Source organism: Oncorhynchus mykiss, chromosome 11 (assembly GCF_057628025.1).
Source record: "Oncorhynchus mykiss isolate SJ-2025 chromosome 11, ASM5762802v1, whole genome shotgun sequence".
Lineage (NCBI taxonomy): Eukaryota > Metazoa > Chordata > Actinopteri > Salmoniformes > Salmonidae > Oncorhynchus > Oncorhynchus mykiss.
This window is the reverse complement of record NC_143032.1, coordinates 64,289,664-64,310,724: the sequence shown is the minus strand read 5'-3', so window position 1 is coordinate 64,310,724 and position 21,061 is coordinate 64,289,664. Positions and strand designations below refer to the sequence as shown.

At 42.1% G+C, this 21,061-nt stretch overlaps 2 protein-coding genes across 4 annotated transcripts in view; both read left to right on the top strand.

Annotated features, from left to right (window-relative positions):
• Positions 1–642: 642 nt before the first annotated feature.
• LOC110536183 (uncharacterized) lies at positions 643–17,209 on the top strand. The gene is made up of 19 exons (XM_036936061.2): positions 643–883; positions 4,247–4,272; positions 4,398–4,432; positions 4,633–4,673; positions 4,925–5,018; positions 5,272–5,366; positions 5,553–5,604; positions 5,966–6,049; positions 9,524–9,552; positions 9,738–9,774; positions 10,362–10,440; positions 12,756–12,783; positions 12,928–12,958; positions 13,368–13,473; positions 13,815–13,852; positions 14,469–14,500; positions 14,682–14,750; positions 16,394–16,552; positions 16,835–17,209. The coding sequence occupies exons 1-19, from the start codon at positions 875–877 to the stop codon at positions 16,949–16,951; spliced, it is 1,161 nt and encodes a 386-aa protein (XP_036791956.1). The 5' UTR covers positions 643–874; the 3' UTR covers positions 16,952–17,209.
• Positions 17,210–17,965: 756 nt separating this feature from the next.
• cltcl1 (clathrin heavy chain like 1) overlaps positions 17,966–21,061 on the top strand; it is a 42,792-nt gene continuing 39,696 nt past the window's right edge. For all 3 annotated transcript variants that reach the window (XM_021621794.3, XM_090190916.1, XM_021621792.3), the window contains exon 1: positions 17,966–18,441. In XM_021621794.3, coding sequence (XP_021477469.3) covers positions 18,400–18,441 — 42 coding nt within the window. In that variant the 5' untranslated portion in view covers positions 17,966–18,399. The remainder of the gene's footprint in view (positions 18,442–21,061) is intronic.

Below are 21,061 nucleotides of genomic sequence, written 5' to 3'. Positions count from 1 at the left end.
GGATTTTTTCACATATGATGGGCTATTAACAAGTGCAGGGAGTGAGGAACGTTGACAGGAGGCCTGCTCAATCAAAAGCCATGCAGGCAAATCCTTCTGTCTCATACAACTGATATTCAACACAACAGTACAATCATTAATTGTTTTGGAATTATTATAACACTCAGGACTAAATGCATGTCTACAACACAGTGCTCCTCCAAACCTAACCATATTTAGTTAGTAGAGACTACTGAGTATTTTCCACTCCACTTTGGCGGAGACAGGTAGATCAGTTCTCTACAAGCCAATATGTATCACATGTACAGTCTATTACAGTGTATTGCATTAGGCAATATAGAGGGGGGCGGAGTGAAAAGCCAGCAGCAGGCCGTGTGACACAGTCCCCCTTCAAAACGAACCATATTTGGTTAGTAGAGACCCCACTGAATATTTTCCACCCCACTTTAGCTGAGACAGGTAGAAATGTTCTCTACAATATTCTCAATATACCTGCGTCAACATTGTATTTTTTCATTATTGGTCTTAAAAAATATATTTTAAGACCATATTTTGTATTTGTTTTCATAAATTACTTATTGCATTTTCTTATTGGCACAATGAAAGTGGCAACTGATTAAAATTCCATATAATTTGAATTAGTTATCCACATTGCAATGTTTTGAAAAGCATCCTTTTATTTTGAAGGTTTTGTCATTACCATACCAATTTGACGTCATCGTTTGTGCTGCTGGCAGAATACTAGTGTGCTGGCCTACCTGTTCACACTCACTTCTGTATCCCTTGTCCCCCTCTTTCTCTATAGCCTATTTGCATGTGAGGCCAGCAACAAATTAATTTCCTCATGATTTGAGAAGAGAGAGACACCTGAATCATGACAATGGTAATGTACATTTTGATTTTTTACCTTCTCAAAAGAATCAGACAGCAATGGAGCATATACACTTTTCTATTCGTATAGAGACTTCTCACTTCGTGTTGATTAAAGGAAGTTGCACCTATGCCTATTTGCCTATAACAGGGTTTCTCAAACTCGGTCCTAGGGACGCCAAGGGGTGCACATTTAGTTTTTTGCCCTAGCGTAACACAGCTGATTCAAATAATCAACTCATCATCAAGTTTTGATCACTCGAATCAGCTGTGTAGTGTTAGGGCAAAAAACAAAACGTGCACCTGTCAGCTGTGTAGTGTTAGGGCAAAAAACAAAACGTGCACCGAGTTTAGGAAATGCTGGTGTATAACGTTACATCTTCTGATCTTGTTCGCAAGCTATTGGAAATACAGTAGTAGACCTTCTACCTTCATTACAGTATGGAAGACTGTGAATATTGTTATAATGATGCGTCATACTTTTATAAAGGCAGCGTGGACTTTCAACTTTTCGTACAGTGGCTTTATTGTTGATGTGTTCCCAGTTATTGCGTTCAACCACTGTCTACATAAATTCCCAATATAAACACCAACACAGTGTAATGCCTATAGGATTATGTTAAGGAATGTTTCATAAAAAATAATTCCCTAAATTAAAGGTTTCCATAGCAACATGTCCATGTGCATCAATTGCTGTTATTTCCGTGTGTGTTAATGATGTATTTGTTATTAAATCATGATCGTGCAGTGATTGAAAGGAAAATTGAAGCATGGCTTGGTGTGTGCCACTGCCAATAATGTATAATTTCCTTTGTGTACACTCGTTCACTAGGCTACTTCCCACACATTTAAAAGACTAGGATTGGTGTGCATGGGCTAGAGCGATTCCACCATATTTCTAATATTAGTCATTTTCTTTTAAATCATTGAAGGGAAGTGAGCAAATGCACATGGAGAGCCACAATCACCTGACCTGTGCCATAAAGGTCCAGACCTCTTGGAAGTGGTCGTAGTAGCTATGTACACATACTAGGAAGATATCCATAATCGCTTATGGTTATGCTTGTACAATAGTAATGCGCCATGATGTTAAATAGACTAAGATAAATCTCAAGAAAGAGTTACCCAATACATGTATGGCTGTACCATTGCACTTTAACCAGGTGTTGACAGGACCGACGCCTCTGTCCCTGTTTGCATCAGACAAGGTTCACAGTCACAAGGTCATTTCCCTTTTCCTCCTGCGGCTTATGGTTTCCCAGGGTCCGTAACAATGTCCTTCTTTTTGGTGACTACTCACCCTGGTTTAGAGGTATGGTTTTCGTACCTCAGATGTGGTCTAAAGTCAAGCCGAGCTCATTATTGAACACATTGCCTGCTCCCTTCCTTTGTAGTGCACTTGTAGTGAACTTTTGACCAGGGCACAGGGTGCCATTTTATTTGGGACACAACACTCTCTGTTTTGTAGATTTCACTGTAGATATTGTTAAAATCTGCAACCTCGATCCCTAAAGAATGGGAAACATTGGCAGCATCTTTATGGGTTTGAAACCTACCGTACATATCTTTCCTAATGCAGACAGTAAAGATCCCAACAAGATATGAGGTCTTGTGTGTATTGTTGTCTTGTTAAAGTCAGTTTGACTATGGACCACATGACGTAGGAAACGTCTGACAAAGTTTGAATATGGGGTGAGCTATAAACCTTTTTAAAGAAGTTGGCTGCTCTTATATTAGACTGCGGGTATTTCAGACTGTGTGAAAAGCAAGAGGTTGCTATTTGAAAGAGCTTCCACAGATACTGTTGGTTGGATAAGGAACATGCATTCTGAAATGACAGATTTAGACTCCTTGGACACAAACAATAACAAAGTAAGGATTCCTCAGCTTACTTGCTGTGCTTTTCTATATTTGGCCATCGACATGTTTCAGTGACTTTTGATCTAATAACCAACTACTTCTAAGGTAGAAAAAACACACATTATTAAATTAACTCGTTCAACACAAAACGTGACATGCTAATGATTTAAGACAATGTGGCAGGACATAAATATGTTAAAGATGGGGCCTAGGACTGTAATAATTGGGGAAATTATATTCAAGGTTTTGTTGACCTGAGGCATACCTATCAGTCATGATATCTTCCTTTACACTGAATACACAGACCTTCACCTTGCTAACCATAATGCCAAAGAATCCCTGAAGTCTATCAAATGTTCATTGATTGATTACTTGAAATTGATTTATTGACAATGACACACTGTTTTTAAGAATTAGGATACTGTAGAACAGAAAAGACCATGTTATGGGGGCTGGCTTTGTTCATTAACAATGTCCACGCACAGGAAATCAAAATATTAAACAGATTAATCAACTCAAACTGTGCTTCTCTTGTTGTTTCTCTATTCTCCCAGTCTCATTCCCCCCTGTCCCTCCCCCTATCTCTATTTTTGTGATAATTTACATCAATCCTTCCTCTCCTCTCTGAGCAGCCCTGCTGAGAATCAGCCTTGTGGGAAAACACAGCCATATTCACTTCCTGATTTTAGTCACCTGTTTTTATCATAGGTTCAGTGTGCCACACAATATAGCCTCCCTTAACCTCCCCTCCCAGATACACGCATTGTTGTGGCTTCACTAGATCATTTGTTAAATTGTGTAAATAGTTTATTTCTGCATGCAAGGCTAGTGTATAACAAATATACACAACCGTTCATACGTTTGGGGTCACTTAGAAATGTCCTTGTTTTTGAAAGAAAAGTGAATTTTAAAATGATAAACTTGGATTAGCTAACACAACGTGCCATTGGAACACAGGGTTGATGGTTGCTGATAACGCCTATGTAGATATTCCATCAAATCAGTCGTTTCCAGCTACAATAGTCATTTACAACATTAACAATGTCTACACTGTATTTCTGATGAATTTGATATTATTTTAATGGACAAAAAAGTAGTTTTTTTTCAAAAACGTGGAGATTTCTAAATGACCCCAAACCTTTGAATGGTAGTGTATATTTTAGATTTTGGGACATTTCAATGATCAATATTCCCCTGTTGTAGTTTGTGATAGTTTAAGTCTTCATTCTTTAAAATGTATTGTGACCTGAGGTCTTGTCTTTTGATTAAAACGCTGTTGCCTGGCTTAGTGACCTTCGGTACTTAAAGCAGTCATTGACACAGCCTGTGTAATAGGTCTGATAGCGAGGCTGACGGGAGAGGGACATGAAAATGTCTGGGATGGCCTAGACATACAGTATAACTGAGGGTGCCCTTTATTGTATAATGTCACACAAACGGTTTGAAAAGGTTAGTGTTTAGATCCTGTGTGTGTGAGAGAGATTTTACAGTCCTTCTGTTTTCTTTTCATTTTCAGAGTTTCTTTGGAAAATTAAAGAACCTGTAAGTAGCCTTATCAAAGTTCTGTTCTTCATTCTTATCTGTCTTCCTCTGAGCAGAACCATAAGCCACTGCCATGATACAGCACAGAAGTAACCAACATTTTTCTTTCCTCTTTTTCATTACAGACACAGTGGGCCTCCAACTCCACCCAAAAGGATAGGTGAGTCTTCAGGAAATCCCCCTTATTGTGCTATTGGGAATATATGGTTCCTCTTTATGGAAGTTATAGTGTGAAGTGCTTATTCTGCTCTCTCTCTCTCTCTCTCTCTCATATGATTCTACCTCTCTTGTCCTCCATTTCTCTCTCTCTTATTCCATTCCCAACTCTACTTTCTCTCGCTCTCTATTTCTTTGTTTCAGAGAACAATGCGGGGTATGGTGGGTGGCCAGAAGATGAGTTTGTAAGTAGGAGAACACCCACACACTTTTGTTTTACTATCCTTGTGGGGATCAAACAATTAATTCCCATGCAGAATAATTTTTCCCCTAACCCATAACTTCTAAACCTAACGCTAATTGGAACCCTAACCCTAAAATAGCCTTTTCCCACAGTGACTGACGAAATGTCACACACATGACTAATACACCAATGGATATTTGGTTGTGAGAGGTCCTGTGTCGTCATCTTGGTGTGTTTGTGTGTGGATGACAGGATGAAGAGGATGGGGACACATATGAGGCGCCCCCCTGTGAGAGACCCGCCATGAAGGTTCCTTCCAGACATGTGGAGGAGAATGTCTATTTGGGTAACCACCACTGTAGAATATCATTCCCATTTGAGATCCGCTAATCTGACTTTCATGTAAATCATGCATTCATGCCAATGGGAGATTTGCTTGAAAACTTAAGTTTGGTGCGTGGATCTCCAATTTAGGTTTTGTCCCTGTATGTATTGTATTGAGGTGTGCATTTATGTGTAAACATTTTCAGAGGGACTATAGCTCTTTGCTTTGTAGGAAAGGACGTAGCGCTCTGATTGGCTGTTTTTGGGTTCCACAGAGAGGACGTCAGAGCGGTCCAATCCTGTTCTCCCCAAAAGGCAGGCAGCTGCACCCCCAAGGCCAGCCAAGATGGCGCCCATGGGCAAAGCATTGGTAAACTATCAGAGTATCACTGCCCTACCTTTCACTTTAGCCTGTGTGCCTACCTCTCTGTGTGCCTACCTCTCTGTGTGCCTACCTCTCTGTGTGCCTACCTCTCTGTGTGCCTACCTCTCTGTGTGCCTACCTCTCTGTGTGCATTATTTTAGTGTTATTTAATGTCGTCTTTCCCCTCTATAGAAACAGCAGCCTCACCCTGAGGAGTTCTACATTGACCCCAACACCAAGAAACGTGAGACTTCCCCCTCTTTCCTCTGCTCATATCTTCCTATTCTCCCCTCTCTCTATACTCTTATCCTCATCTCCCTATCCTCCCCTCTCCCTATCCTCCCCTCTCTCTATCCTCCTATCCTCTGCTCCCTATCCTCCTATCCTCTGCTCCCTAACCTCCTATCCTCTGCTCTCTAACCTCCTATCCTCTGCTCTCTACCCTCCCCTCTTAGTCCAGGACATCCTATTTGATTGTGTATTTTGAATATGAACACATTGTGCCCTATACATAGATGTGAATGTTGATTCATGAAAAGGAGTAACAGTTAGTATAATTCTTGACGCATTTATTGTACAGGAGAATTCCCTCTCTCCCTCTCTAGCGCCTGAGGTAGATAGGAAGGAGAAGCCAGGGAAGAGGTCTACTCCTAAGAAGTTTGCCTCTCCCCCACCACCTGCAGAGGAAGGTAAACTCTACAGTCAAGTCGAGTTCCTACCTGACTAGATACGTTGTATTGCATCTACCAATGGTTGCATGCCAAGTTATCAGCTATGCAGTCAGTTATTTAAAAACATTTTTTATTTCACCTTCATTTAACCAGGTAGGCAAGTTGAGAACAAGTTCTCATTTACAATTGCGACCTGGCCAAGATAAAGCAAAGCAGTTCAACACATACAACAACACAAAGTTACACATGAAGTAAAACAAACAAAATTAAGTCTACATACAATGTGAGCAAATGAGGTGAGAGAAGGGAGGTAAAGGCAACAAAAAAAAGGCCATGGTGGTGAAGTAAATACAATATAGCAAGTAAAACGCTGGAATGGTAGATTTGCAGTGGAAGAAAGTGCAAAGTAGAGATAGAAAAACTGGGGTGCAAAGGAGCAAAATAAATAAATACAGTAGGGGAGAGGTAGTTGTTTGGGCTATATTATAGATGGGCTATGTAGAGGTGCAGTAATCTGTGAGCTGCTCTGACAGCTGGTGCTTAAAGCTAGTGAGGGAGATAAGTGTTTCCAGTTTCAGAGATTTTTGTAGTTCGTTCCAGTCATTGGCAGCAGAGAACTGGAAGGAGAGGCGGCCAAAGAAAGAATTGGTTTTGGGGGTGACTAGAGAGATATACCTGCTGGAGCGTGTGCTACAGGTGGGAGATGCTATGGTGACCAGCGAGCTGAGATAAGGGGGGACTTTACCTAGCAGGGTCTTGTAGATGACGTGGAGCCAGTGGGTTTGGTGACGAGTATGAAGCGAGGGCCAGCCAATGAGAGCGTACAGGTCGCAGTGATGGGTAGTTTATGGGGCTTTGGTGACAAAACGGATGGCACTGATAGACTGCATCCAATTTATTGAGTAGGGTATTGGAGGCTATTTTGTAAATGACATCGTCGAGGATCGGTAGGATGGTCAGTTTTACAAGGGTATGTTTGGCAGCATGAGTGAAGGATGCTTTGTTGCGAAATAGGAAGCCAATTCTACATTTTAACTTTGTATTGGAGATGTTTGATATGAATCTGGAAGGAGAGTTTACAGTCTAACCAGACACTTAGGTATTTGTAGTTGTCCACATATTCTAAGTCAGAACCGTCCACAGTAGTGATGTTGGACGGGCGGGCAGGTGCGGGCAGCCATCGGTTGAAGAGCATGCATTTAGTTTTACTTGTATTTAAGAGCAATTGGAGGCCACGGAAGGAGAGTTGTATGGCATTGAAGCTCGTCTGGAGGGTTGTTAACACAGTGTCCAAAGAAGGGCCAGAAGTATACAGAATGGTGTCGTCTGCGTAGAGGTGGATCAGAGACTCACCAGCAGCAAGAGCGACATCATTGATGTATACAGAAAAGACGGTTGGTCCAAGAATTGAACCATGTGGCACCCCCATAGAGACTGCCAGAGGTCCGGACAACAGGCCCTCCGATTTGACACACTGAACTCTATCAGAGAAGTAGTTGGTGAACCAGGCGAGGCAATCATTTGAGAAACCAAGGCTGTCGAGTCTGCCGATGAGGATGTAGTGATTGACAGAGTTGAAAGCCTTGGCCAAGTCAATAAATACGGTTTCACAGTATTGTTTCTTATCAATGGCGGTTAAGATATCGTTTAGAATCTTGAGTGTGGCTGAGGTGCACCCATGACCAGCTCTGAAACCAGATTGCATAGTGGAGAAGGTATGGTGGGATTCGAAATGGTCGGTAATCTGTTTGTTGACTTGGCTTTCGAAGACCTTAGAAAGGCAGGGTAGGATAGATATAGGTCTGTAGCAGTTTTGGTCAAGAGTGTCCCCCCCTTTGAAGAGGGGGATGACCGCAGCTGCCTTCCAATCTTTGTGAATCTCAGACGACACGAAAGAGAGGTTGAACAGGCTAGTATTAGGGATTGCAACAATTTTGGCAGATAATTTTAGAAAGAAAGGGTCCAGATTGTCTAGTCGGGCTGATTTGTAGGGGTCCAGATTTTGTAGCTCTTTCAGAACATCAGCTGACTGGATTTGGAAGAAGGAGAAATGGGGAAGGCTTGGGCGAGTTGCTGTGGGGGGTGCAGTGCTATTGACCGGGGTAGGGGTAGCCAGGTGGAAATCATGGCCAGCCGTAGAAAAATGCATATTGAAATTCTCAATTATAGTGGATTTATCGGTGGTGACAGTGTTTCCTATCCTCAGTGCAGTGGGCAGCTGGGAGGAGGTGTTCTTATTCTCCATGGACTTTACAGTGTCCCAGAACTTTTTTGAGTTTGTGTTGCAGGAAGAAAATTTCTGCTTGAAAAAGCTAGCCTTGGCTTTTCTAACTGCCTGTGTATATTGGTTTCTAGCTTCCCTGAAAAGTTGCCTATCACAGGGGCTGTTCGATGCTAATGCAGAACGCCATAGGATGTTTTTGTTGGTTAAGGGCAGTCAGGTCTGGAGAGAACCAAGGGCTAAATCTGTTCCTGGTTCTAAATTTCTTGAATGGGGCATTTTTTTTAATAACCAGGCATCCTCTACTGACAGGATGAGATCAATATCCTTCCAGGATACCCCGGCCAGGTCAATTAGAAAGGCCTGCTCGCTGAAGTGGTTCAGAGAGCGTTTGACAGTGATGAGTGGGGGTCGTTTGACCGCTGACCCATTACGGATGCAGGCAATGAGGCAGTGATCACTGAGATCTTGGTTGAAAACAGCAGAGGTGTATTTAGAGGGCAAGTTGGTTAGGATGATATCTATGAGGGTGCCTGTGTTTACCATTTTGGGGTGGTACCTGGTAGGTTCATTGATAATTAGTTTGAGATTGAGGGCATCAAGCTTAGATTGTAGGATGTCTGGGATGTTAAGCATGTTCCAGTTTAGGTCGCCTAGCAGCACGAGCTCTGAAGATAGATGGGGGGCAATCAGTTCACAAATGGTGTCCAGAGCACAGCTGGGGGCAGAGGGTGGTCTATAGCAGGCGGCAACGGTGAGAGACTTGTTTTTAGAGAGGTGGATTTTTAAAAATAGAAGTTCAATTTGTTTGGGTACTGACCTGGATAGCAGGACAGAACTCTTCAGGCTATCTTTGCAGTAGATTGCAATACCGCCCCCTTTGGCCGTTCTATCTTGTCTGAAAATGTTGTAGTTTGGGATGGAGATTTCTGAATTTTTGGTGGTCTTCCTAAGCCAGGATTCAGACACGGCTCGAACATCTGGGTTGGCAGAGTGTGCTAAAGCAGTGAATAAAACAAACTTAGGGAGGAGGCTTCTAATGTTAACATCAGATGGCTATAGCACATGATGTGGAGCTGATATGTTAAATTCCTATCCAGGTGTTGTAATATCTGGCATCCGTCTGTAATGTATTCAGGCTGGAACTTGACCAAAATAATACCCTGGAACCCTGGACTGATATCAGTGTGCTATTACATCAAATGACCACTAGAGGGATGTGTGATACTGCAACTGTTTCTACATCAGCCTCTTTTCTTTGTTCTCTGCAGATGTCTACCTGGACCCTAATGAAGGACAGGTGAGTCCAACACATCATTAACAAACAGCCTCACCCCTAACCCCCTACCTCCAGCCCCAAAGCTTAAGCCTTTGCATCTGCTGTACCATTTTAACACAGTCACAATGTACACTCAGTATATTCAGTGGTTTCTAATTCAGCCAGAAAGAGGTGATATTAATATGTGTGTTGTGTCTCTGTTTCAGGAAGACAGCGATGACCTGTATCTAGAGCCCACAGCGGGTTAGTTACTCCCGTAGGGCCACCAATTGTATTTAAACTGAGGCTTTGACTAGTATGTATATTGCAGGATTGTAATGTGATTGCATTCGAGACAGTTGGGTGTCCACCCAAAAATGCTGCACATCATGAACACGAATCGGAAATCAAGCGTTGCTTTGAATGACACACCGGTCTCGATCAATGAGAGAAGATCTGAAATAGACAATATGCGTACACATTGTTAGATTACCTCATGGAGCATGTATTTAATTCAATAAGAGAACATTTTCTAAATTCAAACATTTCACCTACAAGTAGCGATGAGAGTGGAGAAGACACCGGTAACTTCCAAGTTAGAGAACTATGGAAGTATCGTCATGTAAAGGTTAGTTGAAAAATTGCTGCCGGTGCTTAACACTACCTAAGCTGTAACGTAGATGTAAACATTCACATATCACATTACAATCCTGTAGCTACTGGTTTGATTGGTTGGTTGATTGATTGGTTATAACTTCAGAGAGACTATATTTTATGAGATATTATACAAGTCTTATTTTGAGAAAAAAATATATACTACTATCTCTCCATTGTCTCTCCACTATCTCCAGCTTGCCCCCCTGCACCTCGTGGGCCCATGAGGATGCCCCTCCCACCCAAGACAGCAGCCGCCCCTCCCCCCATGCCCATGTGAGTACACCTGTCAAGACATGAGATGACAAATGCTCAAACTCATGGTGTAACATAAGTGTATATCTTATCCAGGAGTTAAAATAAATATAATTTCTTAATGGTACGGGACACCCAAGAGCACGCACGCATTTCATTTTTACACTACAAAAATTAGACGGTAGCCAACTCTGCTGACACTGACAAACAGATCAATACAAATGATGTTGTCTGATCCATATAATCGGCCTATGAAAAGGGGAGACACAAATACAACATGACGCTCATCTAACCTGGAGGAGGAAATGACTGTCCAAAAACAAACAAAAGTGGCCTTGACCCAATGATAAAGACAGTCAATATGCACCTCACAGGGATATGGCCGATGTTCTCTTCTGGTACCAATAAGATAGGCTACTTACTGTTCACTCAATTAAGTTAACAATTTTGATAACTAAAAGACAGATTTGAGTCTTTTCATTGCAAATGGCTATTGTTGTATAGAGATGACAAACAGTTTTTCTGCAATTGTATTTTTTAAATATTGGCCTGGCTGGATCTCTGCTTTTCACTGACAGTCGCAACTTAACAATCATCTTTTTGGTATTTGCAGCGCCCGCTGCCCAAATTGCGGGCCTTTCCGAGTGTAGGCTATGCGATTGAACTTTTACCCCTTTTTCTCCCCAATTGGTAGTAGTCTTGTCCCATCGCTGCAACACCCCTACAGACTTGGGAGAGGTGAACGTTGAAAGCCATGCGTCCCCAAAACACAACCCTGCCAAGCCGCACTGCTTTTTGACCTACTGCTCCCTTAACCCAGAAGCCAGCCACACCAATGTGTTGGAGGAAACACCATCTAGCTGGTGACCGAAGTCAGAGCGCGATGGGACAAGGAATCCCAGCCGGCCAAACCCTTCCCTAACCCGGATGATGCTGGGCCAATTGTGCTCCACCTCATGGGTCTCCCGGTCACGGCCGGCTGTGACACAGCCTTGGATCGAACCCGGGTCTGTAGTGATGCCTCAAGCGCTGCTATGCAGTGTCTTAGACCGCTGCACCACTTGGGAGGCCTCAGATTAATTTTTTTTATATTTTAAAGCAAACGATCCTCTGTAGCCAAATCATGCTTTCTGGTTTAGTAGCCTATTTTGAATGATTTTATTTATTTCTGTATAAGGAGTAAGCTAATTAGGCTATATGTTTTTCAATTTGCTTTAGGGAAAGCTTCCCATAGCCTTATGGACACACTGTCTATGCCTTTTTAATGTGGTATAAACAATCATCTGATTGTCAAACAATCACTTAATCACTTAACAAAGGTGCTTCTGTAGGGTACCCGTGTACATTCGTTCCACAGAAAATAACTGAAGCATCCAAACCGCAAGTGTGCTGTGCACCTGCAATTTGATGAATGGAAAGAGACATCTGTTATACAACACCAGAGGTGGAAAGATCAGATCAGACGCAATAAGGATGACCAGGGATGTTCTCTTAATAAGTGTGTGAATTAGACCATTTTCCTGTCCTGCTGAGCACTCAAAATGTAACGAGTACTTTTGGGTGTCAGGGAAAATGTATGGAGCAAAAAGTACATCATTTTGTTTAGCAATGTAGTGAAGTAAAAGTAAGAGTTGTCAAAAATATAAATAGTAAAGTATAGATACTCAAAAAAACTAGTTAAGTAGTACTTTCAAGTATTTTTGCTTAAGTACTTTACACCACTGTAAAACACCTACATGTAGTGTAATGACATTCTGCAGTTGGCATTAGGCTGACAGCATATACACATGTAGCCTGAATTAATGCATCCACTGTTGTCCACGCGCACCTTGGTCTCGGCCACTCATCTCCACCTTGTCCTTGAACATCTCCAGCAGTCGTCTCTGCTTTGACAAAATGTAAGTGTTCTCAAACCACAACGGAATTTGGAGCGTATACATCCCGGTTTCCAGTCAATTCACTAATTTGTCATGCGGCTGACATGCGGTAAGGTTAAATAATGGTGTAGTAGCCTATAGTTTTTTTGGGAATGCTATGGGCATGCTGTATTAATTGTGATAGGCTCACGTTTTACCAGTACGGCGTACCCCCACTATTTAATTAGACGGGACGCCGTACCGGACCGTACCACCTTACTTTCACCGCTGTGTATATCCTCACTTCCATTCTGTTTATAGTTATGTAAATGAAAAAATTGGGTTAACTGGGTTAAACTGGCCTTGGCACCATCCCTGGTACTAGTACCGTTGTATGTCTTGAGAGAAGCCATATTGTATTTGAGTACTGTTGTTTGACATGCGATATCAGTCCCACCCTTTCTGCCTGTCTCTCTGTAGAAAACCTCCAGTGCCCAGAGCCAAGTCTGTAAGTTTCTCCATGGTTCACACGTTTTAATACAACACTGGCCTGTTTCACACATTCTCCACTGAACATGTTTTTTAGTGCAGGAGTATAGGCTTAATCTATGGCCATATGTTTGTATTGGTTTAACTTTTTGCTCCATTCCAGAGTTCTCTATTGGTCAATGAGGCAAAGACGGGTATGTGACACACTACCTTCCATCTGCATTGAAAAGAGATCATGTCTGCATCCTAAATGGCCTATTACCTACACGCACTACTTTTGACCAGAGCCCTACATAGGGAACTGGGTGGGTGCCATTTGGAATGCAAGCATCAAAGATGCACTCTCGAACTTTAGCTTAATTTAAGCCAATAGTTTTGAGTGGAGCTCACGAGCCAAAAGTGGTCTGTTTCTGTTATGTACTATGTCATCCATTTCTTATATGTTACGTCCAAGTTTGTTTACCTTTTTAGCCATTCTTATTATATGTTACGAATCCAATTTGTACTATATGTTATCAATTTGTTGTGCTTAAGATCCTGGAGTGTATCTTTAAGTGAAAATGCAGAAACTGCTCTGTGTTTCTGTGACCATCCCACCCCCAGCTCCTCCCCTTGATATCAGGCGCTCCATGTTCCCTGGCAAACTGCCCCCACCCACCCTGGGCATCAAACCCCCCCTCCCTGCATCACTAAAGGAACCCAAACCAAGGTGAGGCTTGGGAGCACAGCCACGCTCACAGCACCATGCATATGCTGGATGAGGCCATGCTACACACAACATGCATGTTTTATGTGTTAAACACGTTTAGCAGGTTCATGCTTTATGAACATTCAATCTTGTACAAGCATCAACAATCAAACACACATAGATACCACTTAGTATTGCCTAATAATGATTTCCATTCTGTTTATAGTTATCCATATAGTGTTAACTTTGTGGTCTATAAAGATTATACTGTTCTTGTGTATAAATAATGAAGCCACTGGACTATATTGCTCATATTATAGTAAGAATGTTGGCTATTGTTGGACTTGGTGTGTTTGTTGCAGCCCTCCTCCCCCTCCTATTGTACACTCTACTGCAGCAGGTAAGAAAGAGCCTGCTGGAAACAGGACCAGTTTTGGGTCACAGCTGAAAGATAGAAATGGGAAGGATGCCCGGAACTCTGAAATTAAGATCACTTTATTGGTCAATTGCACACACAGTCCAACTGAAATTTGACTTCCGCTTTTAACCCAAACTGCTGTGAACGACACATACATATACAGGTTTTGGAGAGGTTGGGGGGGGGGGGGGGGGGCACAACGGCAGGCAATGGCATCTAGGATTTTATACCAGCAACACTCACTTCCCGCCAGATTTTCGTACCTGGGATTCGAACTGGAAACCCTCTGGTTTCTGGCTCACCTCTCTCACCACTCGGCTCCAACTATGGTATGCCTATCAGAGTTGTGGGCACCCTTCATTCCTTTAGGTTAGTTTTTTTACATGAACAAGTTGGAGGTGCATATTGTTTGTTTTTCTATACTTACGTAAACTGGAAGCCATTTTCATTATAACAGCATGTTTTAACCTCTGGGTAATCTAGGGTCACTGTGGTTTTTGTCAGTAGTGCTATCCAGTATACTAGTGAACTTGCTTTATTATGAGTAGACTGTAGAGCACTCACCACATTGGTCAACACTAATTTTTATCTGTCAAAGTTTCTCCCCCTGGTATGAAGACGACCATGCAGGTATGCGTCATTCCATCTCATACTGCACCTCTCATATAGTTGTGTAATACAGTGTTAAAGTGATACAAATGTTGCTGCAATTCTTAGTTAAGTAGTGATATACCTGATGTATGGGCTGCCCTTGGGTAAAGTATCATGACAGATAGGGCAGTGTGTCATAGAGAACTGTGGTGTGTTACAGGAGAAAGAGTGGTTCGCTGGAAACTGTGATAGAAAGACTGCCGAGGACTTCTTACTGCAGATCAACAAGGTAGGAAACAATAACAAACTGGAGATTAGCATGGACACAGACATACAGTTCTCGGGGTTGGGTTAAATGCGGAAGACACATTTCAGTTGAATGCATTCAGTTGTACAACTGACTAGGTATCCCCCTTTCCTTTTCCTTTCTTGAAGTTCCACATAATAACAATGCATGTAGATGTAGAATCTCCAGCTCTGAAGCACACCATGGTAATCAATATGATTAGTTATACACTAAACAAAAATATAAACTCAACATGTAAAGTGTTGGTCCCATGTTTCATGAGCTTAAAAAAAATATCAAAGATCAAAAAACCTTATTTCTCTCAAATGTTATGCACAAATTTGTTTAAATCCCTGTTAGTGAGCATTTCTCTTATGCCAAGATAATCCATCCACCTGACAGGTGTGGCATATCAAGAAGCTGATTACAGAGCATGATCATTACACAGGTGTACCTGTGGGTATAACAAAGCGCTCCATGGTGGCGGTGGGGTTATGGTATGGACAGGCATAAGCTACAGACAATGAACATAATTGCATTTTATCGATGACAATTTGAATGCATGGAGATACCCTGATGAGCTCCTGAGGCCCATTGCCGTGCCCTTCATCCACCTCCACCACATGTTTCAGCATGATAATGCACAGCCCTATGTCGCAAGGATCTGTACACAATTCCTGGAAGCTGAAAATGTCCCAGTTCTTCCATGGCCTGCATACTCACTCGACATGTCTCCCACTGAGCATGTTAGGGATGCTCTGGATCAACGTGTGTGACAGCGTGTTCCAGTTCCTGCCAATATCCAGCAACTTTGCACAACCATTGAAGAAGAAGGGGACAACATTCCACAGGCCACAATCAACAGCCTGATCAACTCTATGCGAAGGATATGTCACGCTGCATGAGGCAAATGTTGGTGACACCAGATACTGACTGGTTTTCTGATCCACGCCCCTACCGGCAGCAAGGTATCTGTGACCAACAGATGCATATCTGTATTCCCAGTCATGTGAAATCCATAGATAGGGCCTATTGAATTTATTTCAGTTGACACATTTTCTTATATGAGCTGTAACTCAAATGTTGAAATTGCTTCATGTTGCGTTTTTGTTCAGTATAGTTAGTCCGGCATCATTAGTGCATTAGCCTGTCATTAGCCTGTCAAATACATCCACCTGTTTCTCTTTTGTTCTCTCCCCTCCTCTCTCTGTGCTGCTCAGTAACTGCTGTGTTGTTTTATGTGTTATAATGCTGCTGGCTATATGAGTGTTTCTGTCTCTGGTCCTTTGTCTTCACTAACACAGGCGACCTGTTTAATTTCACGCTGAAATGGACAAGCAATGATGTGAGAGTAATCTCAGTCATAACTCCCTTTTATTTGACTGCAGACACAGGTTTGCAGGGAGGTTATATCAGACACAGGTTGACAAGAAAGGCACAGGGCAGTGCAGAGGGTAATAGGGTATTCTTGTGTGTGTGTGTGTGTAGCTTCTGGGTTTAGCTGACACATACACCCCATCAGTGAGTCTGAATCATCTGTGCTGATTCAGAGGTCATGTGGGTTTTGATACTGATATCCACTGTATCTCCCCTCGTCCCTCACCCTCTTCTCCCTCTCACCTCTCCTACCACTCTCCCCCTTGTAGGACGGGGCATTCCTGATACGTCACAGTTCAGCCCAGAATGCCCGTCAGCCCTACACACTGGCTGTCCTATACAGACAGAAGGTCTATAACATCCCCATCCGCTTTCTGGAGGAGACGCGTGGCTACGCCCTCGGAAAGGAGGGCAAGAAGAACGAGGAGGTGAAGAGGCAGGGGAAGGTGTAAAATGGGATGTTGGGATGAGGAGAAGAGAGATAAGGAGAGGGGAAAAGAGAGGCTGCAGGAGGAAAGGAGGATTTGAAAAAATAATGAAGGGGTCAGGTGAGAGAGGAGATGATAGAGGGAGGGTGTGGGAGGAACAGAGGATGTGTGGAAAAGAGACTAAGGAATGCAACTTAGTATTATACTGTAACCTCTGCAATAACTACTGTAGTAACTCGCCCTTCTCTCTCTCTCTATCGCTACTCCATCCCTCCCTCTCAGTTTTTCTGTAGTCTCCAGGAGATCATCTCTCACCACAAGAATAACCAACTGCTGCTGATCGATAGCAAGAGTCAGGCCAAGCACACCACACATCTCACTCACCCAGCTTGTCCATAAACTACATTACCCATACCCCCCCGCCCACCCAGCCTGACTGTAAACTACACTACCCTTAACCCACAAAATGTATCTATACCAGCCTGTCCATAAAGTACATTAAATGCTACCATTAATAACTAAATACATTTTACAAACGTGGAAATACTACTTTCAATAGTCATATTCCTCACCCACAACGTGGTCATTACAACTCCTCTCTTTTTGTTTTGTGATGAAAATGGTTGGAAGTGTATTAAAGTATATCTGTGTACTGTATATGTTTGAGTGTTTTTTTAAATATGCTGTAGTTTGGCCTGTATGACCTTATCAACACTTTTTTTGGGGGGGGGGGTGATTTGAATACGCTTGCACCTGAATAGAATCGTGAGTAGACTATGAAAATGAACATTCAATACTTCATTCTTGTTTATGCAGTTTTGTTTCAGTGATGTTGGATTCACTTTTGGGTCTACACCTGTGTTGTGAATACTGTATAAGTGTTGGTCATCTGTATGTTTCTATTTATTATAATAATAATATAGACAAATGTTTTGACATCCGGTCTGTGTTTTTTAAATTCTGTTACATTTGGAACACCACAGCATGAATAGCATTTTATTTTCCTTCAAAGTTGAAGTTGTTTAGATTTCCAAAATTCTAAGGTTTCACCCTATTTCAACCCACCGAAATAAGACAATAATCGACTTGTCTTTCCATAGCACAACTCACCAGTGAGCAGTTTAGAAATGTGGATTTGTGGCAGACAATAAAAACCTTGATGATGATAATGACAAAGGGATAGGTGAATGATGTAGGTGCTGACTAGTTGAGGTGTGGTGGTAGCGATGTACACATACATAGCCTAAAAGCATACTATTACCTTGTCTGTCATACACTGATTCAGTTCCTATTTTACGCGTGTGGGGTAAAGGCACATTCCCGACGTCCAAACATTGGAGTTTTTAGAAATCGGAATGGGAGGGGGCTTGTCACGTGCCTTTATTTCGAAGTTAGAAAAAAATTAAGGGGGAAGGGGCTGCGGAGGGGTACATTGAGGACACCGATTTTTTTGCCATTGCATTGGTATTTGTGGGGGAATCCTATTGACCGACTGTGGGGCTTATGAATAGCAAATGTGTTATTTTGTAGAATACCATAAACATTTGAGCTCCATCAATTTGTTTGTTTTCTCTCAGAGCTTTAAAGTCTAATTGTTGTGGACTATTTTACTTAGCGGAAGCGTAGAGTTTTGGTTCAGGAGTGTTGTTTGGGTGTTAGGCTACTGAATGAGTGCAGCACTGAATTCGGGTGATATCAACGTTAGCCGGCGAGACGCCTTTCATTGTACATCGTATTTTACCTTTGAGAGCTTTTGGGGCACTTTTAATAAGACAACATTCATTCCTCCTCGTGTCCCCTTCCCCTTTCCTTTTCTCCGGACACTCGAAACACAAAAAGCCTAAAAAATGGCTCAGATACTGCCGATACGATTTCAGGAACATCTGCAGGTAAGAAGACGCTAACAGCCGAAAAAACACAGGAGGCATTTTCGCGCAGTTTTTCAGACATAGAAACACCATACCGCATTTAAATGGAATCTGACAGGGCTGCTTGGAGAGTGCCCAATATAGACACACACAGGCCTAGCTAGCTTCTGTGGGGCAGATGATGACTTGTAAAATTTGAACAGTCAGATCGTATTGGTATAGCCTATAACGTTAGTCTACTTTCAGCGGACCCGACAATACAGCCAGTGACTGGACTAAGCAATGAACTCTTGTTGGAATTGAGTGATTTACGATAAATGTATGCAGTTAGATAAACTATGGCTCAACGGTGTTTGGATGTGGCTTGATTAGATGGTGTCATATTTTTTAATTAGTAGGCCATGTTGGAGAACACCAACTATCCATCGGTTTCTTGGGGCCAAAGAGAAAGTTTGTGACGTGCCCACCTCACTCCTTTTCAGTGGCTCGTTGCTGTGGCAACATCAAGACTGAAATTGCCTTTCACTAAAGACCTCTTTCTCTCTGGACACTCCCCAGCAAATTACCATTTGCCAATGTCTACTACCCACTCGTTCCAATGCAGCCAACAGAGCCCACCAACATTCACCAGTTCCATTTTAAAATATGGTGCCCTTTTTATATGAGGAGTTGGCAAAACAGCACTAACAGATCTGCTAACATGGTCGAGATCTGAACCTCTATACCACAGGTGGCATGCTTTCCTTTTACCTACAGTGCCTTGCGAAAGTATTCGGCCCCATTGAACTTTGCAACCTTTTGCCACATTTCAGGCTTCAAACATAAAGATATAAAACTGTATTTTTTTGTGAAGAATCAACAACAAGTGGGACACAATCATGAAGTGGAACGACATTTATTGGATATTTCAAACTTTAACAAATCAAAAACTGAAAAATTGGGCGTGCAAAATTATTCAGCCCCCTTAAGTTAATACTTTGTAGCGCCACCTTTTGCTGCGATTACAGCTGTAAGTCGCTTGGGGTATGTCTCTATCAGTTTTGCACATCGTGAGACTGACATTTTTTCCCATTCCTCCTTGCAAAACAGCTCGAGCTCAGTGAGGTTGGATGGAGAGCATTTGTGAACAGCAGTTTTCAGTTCTTTCCACAGATTCTCAATTGGATTCAGGTCTGGACTTTGACTTGGCCATTCTAACACCTGGATATGTTTATTTTTGAACCATTCCATTGTAGATTTTGCTTTATGTTTTTGATCATTGTCTTGTTGGAAGACAAATCTTCGTCCCAGTCTCAGGTCTTTTGCAGACTCCATCAGGTTTTCTTCCAGAATGGTCCTGTATTTGGCTCCATCCATCTTCCCATCAATTTTAACCATCTTCCCTGTCCCTGCTGAAGAAAAGCAGGCCCAAACCATGATGCTGCCACCACCATGTTTGACAGTGGGGATGGTGTGTTCAGCTGTGTTGCTTTTACGCCAAACATAACGTTTTGCATTGTTGCCAAAAAGTTCAATTTTGATCAGTCTTCTTGTATGAGCTGAAAGTTTAGAGGGACGGCCAGGTCTTGGTAGATTTGCAGTGGTCTGATACTCCTTCCATTTCAATATTATCGCTTGCACAGTGCTCCTTGGGATGTTTAAAGCTTGGGAAATCTTTTTGTATCCAAATCCGGCTTTAAACTTCTTCACAACAGTATCTCGGACCTGCCTGGTGTGTTCCTTGTTCTTCATGATGCTCTCTGCGCTTTTAACGGACCTTTGAGACTATCACAGTGCAGGTGCATTTATACGGATACTTGATTACACAGAGGTGGATTGTATTTATCATCATTAGTCATTTAGGTCAACATTGGATCATTCAGAGATCCTCACTGAACTTCTGGAGAGAGTTTGCTGCACTGAAAGTAAAGGGGCTGAATAATTTTGCACGCCCAATTTTTCAGTTTTTGATTTGTTTAAAAAGTTTGAAATATCCAATAAATGTCGTTCCACTTCATGATTGTGTCCCACTTGTTGTTGATTCTTCACAAAAAAATACAGTTTTATATCTTTATATTTGAAGCCTGAAATGTGGCAAAAGGTCGCAAAGTTCAAGGGGGCCGAATACTTTCGCAAGGCACTGTATATAGGGTTGCTGGTTCAAGCCCTACTCTGGTTATTCCCCCTCCATTGCTACAAATGCATATATTGAAAGGCAACACAACATTATTTGAGCAAGATTTTACCAGACAAATCGATTGATAGTGTATCCCTTTATTTTTATTCCATGTATGATTTATTTTCGAGGTTGCTCTGATTGGTAGGCTGCTGTGATCGGCCATGGCTCCAGCTGAGAGAGAAATGCCAGGAATTTGCTAACTGAGGACTTTGGCCCTGAAGTTTTTTTTTTCTTTTTTTTTTCTCCTGTCTTGGTATTTACATCCTCTATGCATTATACAGTATAGTCTGGGTTGACATTCACTGCCCTGTACACACAGATGAGACTGGATTTGTTGTTTTAGCTTTATGTACAACTACTGCTGGACTTATCCCAATTGTATAAGGTTAGCCATAAACATAGCACCCCCAATATAGGCACGCACACTGTAAATTAACATTGCCAGTGTCTCATTGTGTGTTCTTAAACATGTCAATAACACTA

Excerpts from the sequence above, each read along its gene's own strand:
- LOC110536183 (XM_036936061.2), top strand. Across the intron at positions 5,605-5,965 it reads TGACCCCAACACCAAGAAAC|CGCCTGAGGTAGATAGGAAG; the intron begins GTGAGACTTCCC and ends CTCCCTCTCTAG. Across the intron at positions 13,474-13,814 it reads CTAAAGGAACCCAAACCAAG|CCCTCCTCCCCCTCCTATTG; the intron begins GTGAGGCTTGGG and ends TGTTTGTTGCAG.